General features: G+C 39.2%; 2 protein-coding genes across 7 annotated transcripts in view; one reads left to right on the top strand and one right to left on the bottom strand.

The window, feature by feature from the left end:
- The window catches only part of LOC111870023 (SUN domain-containing protein 1-like), a 12,112-nt gene extending 6,895 nt beyond the window's left edge, over positions 1 to 5,217 (top strand). For all 5 annotated transcript variants that reach the window (XM_023861960.2, XM_023861964.2, XM_023861962.2 and 2 more), the window contains 4 exons: positions 617 to 708; positions 1,456 to 1,620; positions 3,489 to 3,578; positions 3,679 to 5,217. In XM_023861960.2, coding sequence (XP_023717728.1) covers positions 617 to 708; positions 1,456 to 1,620; positions 3,489 to 3,578; positions 3,679 to 3,804 — 473 coding nt within the window. In that variant the 3' untranslated portion in view covers positions 3,805 to 5,217. The remainder of the gene's footprint in view (positions 1 to 616; positions 709 to 1,455; positions 1,621 to 3,488; positions 3,579 to 3,678) is intronic.
- An 891-nt stretch (positions 5,218 to 6,108) lies between these two features.
- Positions 6,109 to 8,504, bottom strand: part of LOC111870024 (transcription factor MafK) — an 11,253-nt gene continuing 8,857 nt past the window's right edge. For both annotated transcript variants that reach the window (XM_023861966.2, XM_023861965.2), the window contains exon 3: positions 6,109 to 7,078. In XM_023861966.2, the coding sequence (XP_023717734.1) occupies positions 6,877 to 7,078 (202 nt within the window). In that variant the 3' untranslated portion in view covers positions 6,109 to 6,876. The remainder of the gene's footprint in view (positions 7,079 to 8,504) is intronic.

The following is an 8,504-nucleotide window of genomic DNA, read 5'->3' as shown; positions in this document are numbered from 1 at the left end:
AAAAAAAAAAAAAAAGCTAACTGTGTAACAGGCCATAAAGGCCCCTAGGTTTGTGAGACGTCAAGGCTCCCACATTTTCTTTGGACAAACAGCTTACAGATGGCAGTAAGATTGTGAGCATTATGCACTGGCCGCCCTTTACCCCTCAGGAAGATTCCTGGATCATAGTGCAGCTGGAAGGATTAGGTAAATTGGAAAAGTCCACTTCATAGTTACTTGAACGCATGACCTTCCGGCTTGTAGCATAGTGCCTCAATCAACTACACTACCATGTGCCCTCACTTGAACAGCTGAATGTCTGTTAAATTAATTAGAGAATTAACTGGCAAGTTATATAAGTAATTTGTCCATCTGATACTTCATGCTGAATGATGCAGCCTCCGTACACATGATTGGAGAGATCTAAGAGAAGGGCATTCGACTTCCAGTGACATGATTTTCATACATTCTGTCCTGAAAATAACTTGTCAGGTTTGAGAGTTATTGGAGAATCATATACACACTTCCTGTTCCTCTCCTTTCAGGAATGCAATGCAATGTAATGTTGTGTAATGATTCACTAAGACTTTATTATACATATTTGATACTTATTGTAGTCTACATTTCATGACTGCAGGTGGTTCTGTAGTATCTACGCGTAATACCAAGGAATATAAGCTGTCATCACCATTTGGAACTTGGGACCGTTCAGCACAGCACATCATTCAGGTGTGTAAACTGTCTGTCTACAGTAGCTGTATGGATGAGAGACATTACCTCTTTCAAAATGGTATTTCACAATTTAACTCTTATGTCAGTCCTTTATATCTAGGTAGGTGGCTGAATGTCAAACAGAAGTTTTAATTCCACAATCTTATTTTCTGTACCCACTGAATACTTATTAATCTGAGAGGTTCATCTCAAGCTAATTGATATTATCAAAAAGTATCTTGTAACGAATGAAAATTCAGGATGAAATTGTAATCAAGAAACCTCAGACAATGCCATGGTTAATTTGTCACGTCTGTTGGCCAATGTCACTTAAGAACTTATGATGCCATGTCTAATGCACCTGATCATGGCCATATAGGCTGAAACATGCATAACAGATGTTCTAAATGCTTCAACCCATCGGAGTATAGTGTTACGATCTGGAATTTTTCCTCGACGGAAGACGCTGGACAATAACTACGAAATCGTTGTTTCTAAGAGCACTGTTCAACAGCAAAACATAATGCTCTACGTTCCAACGCACCATGACTACTGAAATTGCATTGTCTGTGCTGTCTGCCGGCTCACGCCCAAGGTCATCAACCCCACCCTTGCCAAGTACTGGCCATTTGAAAAACATCCATTTCCTCTGCTCCACCCTGTATTTATTCTGCCACAGAATTTCTCCGAGAAACAATTTTTTCATTCTTGTTCTTTGATGGGTTACTGAATATACTGGATAATATTTCTGTCTGAATATTACAGCCTTGTATGATACCTGGTGAGTGCTGGGCATTTGAAGGCTCAGGTACTGCTGTGATTCAACTAATTGGTGAGGTCAACATTACAGCAGTGTCAATTGAGCATGCTTCACCTGACACGTTGCCCCCAGAAGGAATAAAGAGCGCACCAAAGGATTTCTCTGTATGGGTATGTGTTATGTACAGTCTTTATAGTTATATATAAGACCTTCGGCATACAAATGTAGGGTAGAACTTAAGCCAGTTCATATAGAAATGTGATTCAGAAGTAGCATCCAAATTTAATTAAGTCAGGGAACTGAGTCCTTGAGAATCTACCAGTTGTGCAGCTACTCAAGAACCTCCCAAACATTTTATGGAACCCGAAGATTCATTACCATGTTCACAAGAGCTATCCACTGGTCCCTGTCATGAGAGATCAATCCAGCCCATGCCACCCCATCCTATCTAAGATCCATTTTAATACTATCCTCCCACCTATTTTTTTTTTTTTAATTTCTAGTGGGGTGGGACTAAGTCCCTTGTACTGCGGCCACTTCTGGCCTATTGTACCAGCCCCAGATGATAGGTGAGGGTGATTGTGGAGCAATTGGTGGAATGAAGATTGGCAGGGGAAACCGAAGTACTTCGAGAAAACCTGCCCCAGCACCACTTTGTCCACCACAAATCCCACTTGACCAGACACGGGATCGAACCCGGGCCGCCGCGGTGGGAAGCCAGCAACTAACCACTTCAGCTATGGCACGGCCTTCCTCCCACCTATGTGTAGGTTTTACTGGTTTCTTTCCTTCTCTCAACAATGAGTACTACATGGCCTCCCCAGCTCATTATACAGTTTTCTTCAACCTCTCATCATTTGTCTTCGGTCCAAATAATCTCTCTCAGCACCCTATTCTGAAACACCCTCAGCCTGTTTTCCTCCCTTAATATCAGAGGCCAAGCATAAAATCAGTCGATAAATGATATAATGATACAAATTCCGTCCCAAGTGCAAACAATATATTATGTGTCCCTGATCTTGTTCCTCTGCACTATATGTTTCGGCCCCAAACGGCCATCATCAGGTGTATTACACTCACGCTGCTGTCACACTGCACCCAGCCCAAAATTTAACATTTAAAACACTTTCCTTGTTATTATCAACATCCACTTCGTTGATATCTGTCTGGTTTGTAAATTATTTTACACACGTCAGTTTTGACGTACCCGTAGTAGCACTATAAAATCATTAGTTCTAATTTTAAAATCCTTTAATTTTTTTTTCTCTAAATTTTAAATTTAAAATTGTTAGGGTTACTCGCCCTATGTCTAAAGTGCTGCAGCGGCTAGTTCTTGTTTCCACACTGTATAGGTGTTATCCTGTGTAGTCTTCCTGTGTGCGTGACGCGTAGTAAAGAATAACAGTGGCACGCACACAGGAAGACTACACAAAATAACACCTGTACAGTGCTGGAAACAAGAACTAGCCGCTGCAGCACTTTAGACATAGGGTGAGTAACCCTAACAATTTTAAATTTAAAATTTAGAGAAAAAAAAATTAAAGGATTTTAAAATTAGAACTAATGATTTTATAGTGCTACTACGGGTACGTCAAAACTGACGTGTGTAAAATAATTTACAAACCAGACAGATATCAACGAAGTGGATGTTGATAATAACAAGGAAAGTGTTTTAAATGTTAAATTTTGGGCTGGGTGCAGTGTGACAGCAACGTGAGTGTAATACACCTGATGATGGCCGTCTCGGGCCGAAACATGTAGTGCAGAGGAACAAGATCAGGGACACATAATATATTGTTTGCACTTGGGACGGAATTTGTATCATTATATCATTTATCGTATGGAGTGCAACAGGATGCTTAAATATAACATTATAAAATCAGTCATAACCAGATTCTGGGAATATTAAGCATTGTAGTTAATTTAGATAGAAACAAGACCCACATCAGATGTTCTTCATAAGAATTTGTTGATTTTAATTATTACTATATTATATTCAGTAATAATTACTGAACTAATAAACATAATTTATCCACAGGGATTAAATAGCCTTAATGATAAAGGACACTACCTTGGAAGTTTTTCTTATGATATCAGTGGCAGTCCTCTGCAGTACTATACAATTCAGGTAACACACTGAGCAATACAGTAAACTGAATTAATAAGACATTTTTATGTAAGTGATGACATTTTCTGTTTCTAATCTGTACCATTTCTTTTCATATCAGGAACCAGCAGCAATTCCATTTCGCTTAATTGAGCTAAAGATTCACAATAATCACGGTAACCCAAGTTACACTTGCCTTTATCGCTTCAGAGTGCATGGAACTATGGAGCCTCTTGTGCAAGCATGAACATTGTGCAACTGAGTGTAAATAACACTACATTATGCACAAAAGCTACATGTCTATGGCGATAACAAGGAATATGTAATGTCTATAGTGCAATAGAATTTCTTGGACACTGTGACATGGCAGCTGAAAAACTGGAACAGTGCAGCCAGAAAATATGGCTGTTGCTAGGTAATGGCCAATAAGCACATTTCCATGGCAGTGAACATGTGATGCTACAAGAGAAATTGTGGAAATGGAGTTCCCTACTTTGTACCTACAGCATCCAGCCAGTTGGTTCAGAATCAACGTACTCAACAGTGTGTAGAACAGGAAAGGAATATGAGGAAGAAAAAAAAAAGTGTATGCAATGAGACTTCCTGTTGAATTCTCAAGTGGATGTTACACTAGATATTTATTAAAAGAGTTCTGCTTGAATATTTTTGTCTTGCATTTAGTATTTTAAACATTGTTAGCATCTATTGGAGATATTCGTATCATGAATTTATATTCTTTTTAATGTAATTTCCATAAGGACAAACTTCTGCATATTAGGGATGTACACTAGAAACTGTGATGTGAATTTAATCTGGGTTCACTAAATCGAGTATTTTGTTGTGTGGGTAGCATACACAGAAATCAAGTCTTTTTGTACCAAGATTATGATGCATGCAGTTCTTGGGAATCTACTAATAACATGTTTTATTACTCTATATAAAGTGTATAAAAGTAAGTCTTAAGATGTTACAATTCTTACAATAGATCTCTGTAGTAATATAAAATAATGTAGTGCCAAATACAATTTGTGACCAAAGATTTTAAAGACATTTTCTTTGACAAATGAATTAACACACTATTTCAATAGCAAAGAAACCTATAACCCTTAGCAATCCCTTAGGCAAGTTCAGATATATCCAGACTTTATGTGAGGCACAGTATGCTCTCTTGCTCAATTTCTGAGTCTCACTTTGTTCTGGTTAATTTTTGGAGGACAGAACACAGCAAGTATCAAGTTCCATTTCAGACTGAGCAGTACTATGGAATTATATTGATACATGCAGACAGCGTATCATAATCACTAGCATTTCAGTGACATCTTCATTTCTTAGATGTGAGAAAACTTATAACACTGTCAACATATGTTTCTAATGCAAGAACATTATATATGTATTGTTACACGACAGCTGAAAGCCACAGCAGTGCCACATTTCTGCAGCAATGAATCAACATGTAAGGGAAGAGGGTCTGCTGGAACTGGTGTTCTCTGTGCAGTCTGTGCCAAGGCTACATAGTGAGCACCAATGGGAAAAGTTAGTCAGTCTGAGGTCAGAATTGGCAATCGGTAGTTGTGAGTTGCAAGTGGGAAGTGGCAGTGAGAATGTTATAACCATCTGTAGTTATAACTGTCAAGTAAATCCAATTATTAAGCCAAACCCCATGAATAGTCTCTAACATGTGACAATATTCATTAATGAAGCTCTAAAGGTAAAAAAGGTAAAGTTGTCCCTGTACTTAACTAATTAAGCACTATGCCATGAAGGCATATGAGAGAGTGGATGTGTAGACCCATGTTTTCTTGACCATGGCACTGGTTGGAGGCGAGTGGTCAGCTTCACACCCTGGCTGCTTTACACCCGGGGAAAGAGCCCCTGGTACCCACTGGATAGGATGTTGGGTGGACCCCCACAGCCAGTATGGACAACACGAAGTACTGAAAATCTGTGACCCTACTGGGTCTTGAACTCCAACCCCTCAGCTGTCCAGCCGGTAGCCAGTTGTTATACTGACTGCGCTATTCTGGTTAACCTGTGAGGTTATTACTTCTGCAAAACAATACACACACACACTGTTCATCCATCTTTCCACAGTACCCAACTTCATTAAATGAATCTCAGATTCTTCCAAGTGGCATACATTTCCCATAAAGGGCATTACCACACACATATTTAGAAATGTACAACATGGCTGCAATACAAATATTCCAGGAAAACAACTTCAGAGCTGCTAATATAACATTCAGTAATTCTGGCAAACTGTATCAGATAGGAGGTATCCATTTCAATAATGACAAATACTATTTAGCATCAAATGTCTTATATTTTTCCTCATGCCATGCCTAAATGCCATATATATGGTAATAAAACCAAGAAATGAACTACAATATTTACATCTATGGCAAAGAACAAACCCTATATACTGAACTTCTGGTATGTAGAGTTAATCCTTATGTGGACACTGCAAGGCATGATTAAAATTCTTCCAGGCTTAATATTTAGCCTACTTGCCTTCCTTCAGCGAAAAAGGCTTGTTGCCATGGTGTCTGTGTACTTTTTTTTTTTTAATTTGTTATTGAGACTACTGACACTAATTAATGACTATGGAGCAGCTGGTGGAATAAGAATTGGCAGGCAAAACCGAAGGAAAAAAAGCCTACCCCAGTGCCTTCTTTGACATGACCTGGGACTGAACCCTGGCTGCCACAGCCAGAAACTGGCTACTAACTGCCTGGGTTATGGCATGGCCGTTTGTCTGTGTATACTGTGAAAAGCCTCTAATACAATGTATTACTACTACTAGTAGTAGTAGAACTAAAAGCAGCAGTCTCAGGTGACACTGGGCTTGGATGCCTTTACTTACTTCAGCTGTTTACAGAAACTGTTTCTTTAAAAAATCCTAACTTTTGATACCATTCCCAACTTACCAGGAAACAGAAATCTTTTTATGCTATACAACATGTATGCTGATCTCTGAGACAGTGTGGTCTAAGATGTGCAGTTTTCATTGGTATAAATACTGAGGTCATGGGTTCAAATCTCACTTAGGCCAGGAATGTTCATCCATACTGCTTTGTGAAGCTGAAGGCATAACAATGAACCATTCTGCATCAGAGAAGTCCTACCAAAATTTGGAAAACTTCTGCATTTAGAGGAAGCCAAGGCCCATGTTTTGTTGTGGGGTCAAGAACATAACATGCTGCTCTTGTTCACAGGCAATATCTCCTGCCTTCAGGCATTTCCATTCCTATTTAATAATATGGATCATTCTACTGCTATGCAATACTTGGAAAAAATATAATTCTTAGTTCAAGTAGAAAGTTTAATTTATTGACTCCAATTCTGGTGGTATTGGTATCTTCTTTAGAGCTGCAAATTTTTTCAGGGCTTCATATTTGGCATACAGTGCTTCAACTTCGTCTTTCATCCTGTTGTTATCGTCCTGCATGGCTTCCATGTCCCGATACTCTTGTGACTTCTCCGTCTCCAGTTCATCCTTCTGTTCGATTCGCTTTATACGACAGCTGAAAACATGACAACATGACAATTCTACTTATCGAGAATTTCACGACAATTTTCTTGAATGGCACTTTGTTTTCAAATATTGTATTTTAAACCAGTGATATTCATTTAAATGAATTATTAAGTTTTTATTTGCCCACACAAAAATCTGATGATAAACAGAGTAAATAAGGATTTGGAAGTCATACCCTACTTCAGGGTAGTATTGCAGCATTTGCCTGAAGAAAACTATGAAAACCTCAGTTAGGATAATCTGTAACCCTGCTGAGGTGTTAACTAAGTACTTCAGGTAAAAGTAAAGCTATCCCTGTAACAGGCCATAGAGGCCCATAGGATTGTGAGATGTCGATGCTCCCGCATTTTCTAGACAATCTGCTCACGGATGGCGGAGGGGTTGTCAGCCTTACGCGCCAGGTGCGCTTTACCCCCCAGGAAGATTCCTGATACTCATTCCTGTTAGAGGCTGAGTTGACCCCAGGGTCATAGTGCGGCTGGAAGGATTAGGTAAATGGAAAAAAAAAAATCCACCTCATCAGCATTCGATCCTGCAACCTTCTGGATTGTAGCATAGTGCCTCAACCAACTAAGCTACCGCATGCCCCTAGTACCTCGTGTATAAAAGCCTAAAGATGGAAAGCAAAAATCCCACATGAATGCTCACCCAGACAAGTAAAAATGTAATCGGAATCCTACAATACTCAAATGCACAAAACATACAAATGCCAATTCCTCGATGTTTCCAAATACCATAAAGAAAACAGAAAATGGGGTGAGTTTTGATCCAAAATAATATCTGTGAAATACTAACAATTCCATTCATGGAACAGATACAGTGAGCACCACTGACAGAATGTCAAGGCTTTAAGGTTTAGATAATCATCATGAATACATCATACAGATTAAAGAGGATCTCCTTGAGGTGGGCTGGTAGGTTACTGAATTTTGGTAACCGGTATATGATTGGATCCTAGACATTTTGGCTTGCTTCTCTGACAATGTTCCCTTTCTTGCTTTACTTTTTAAATTAATTTTCAGAGGTCTGTATATTTAGTATGCCAGTAACCAACAAAGACTGTGCTAATGGACCTACATACTGTCTCGTATTGGGTGTATAACGCGACAAATAACTTCACGCCGTATTTGATATAGCGAATTTTATTTCACATTCGCACTTACAATCACCCAAATTACAGATTCACAATTACTGCTATCTGCAGTATCACAAATACTACACTCCAAATGCCAGAATACAACTGACTGGTTGCTGGCTAACTCGGAGGTAGCTCGAGGACTAACTGTGCATAGCCTTCACTGCTCCTTATGTAGCCCCGTTCGGACAATACAGAAAACGGCCACATAATAGGCACCACTGTTGTCTGGTGCCGTCGTGCTAGTAACGCTGTGTACCGCTGTTACTACCGTCATCTC

Source organism: Cryptotermes secundus, unplaced genomic scaffold (genome assembly GCF_002891405.2).
Source record: "Cryptotermes secundus unplaced genomic scaffold, Csec_1.0 scaffold109, whole genome shotgun sequence".
Taxonomy (NCBI): Eukaryota; Metazoa; Arthropoda; class Insecta; order Blattodea; family Kalotermitidae; genus Cryptotermes; species Cryptotermes secundus.
This window is presented reverse-complemented; position numbering and strand designations above follow the sequence as displayed.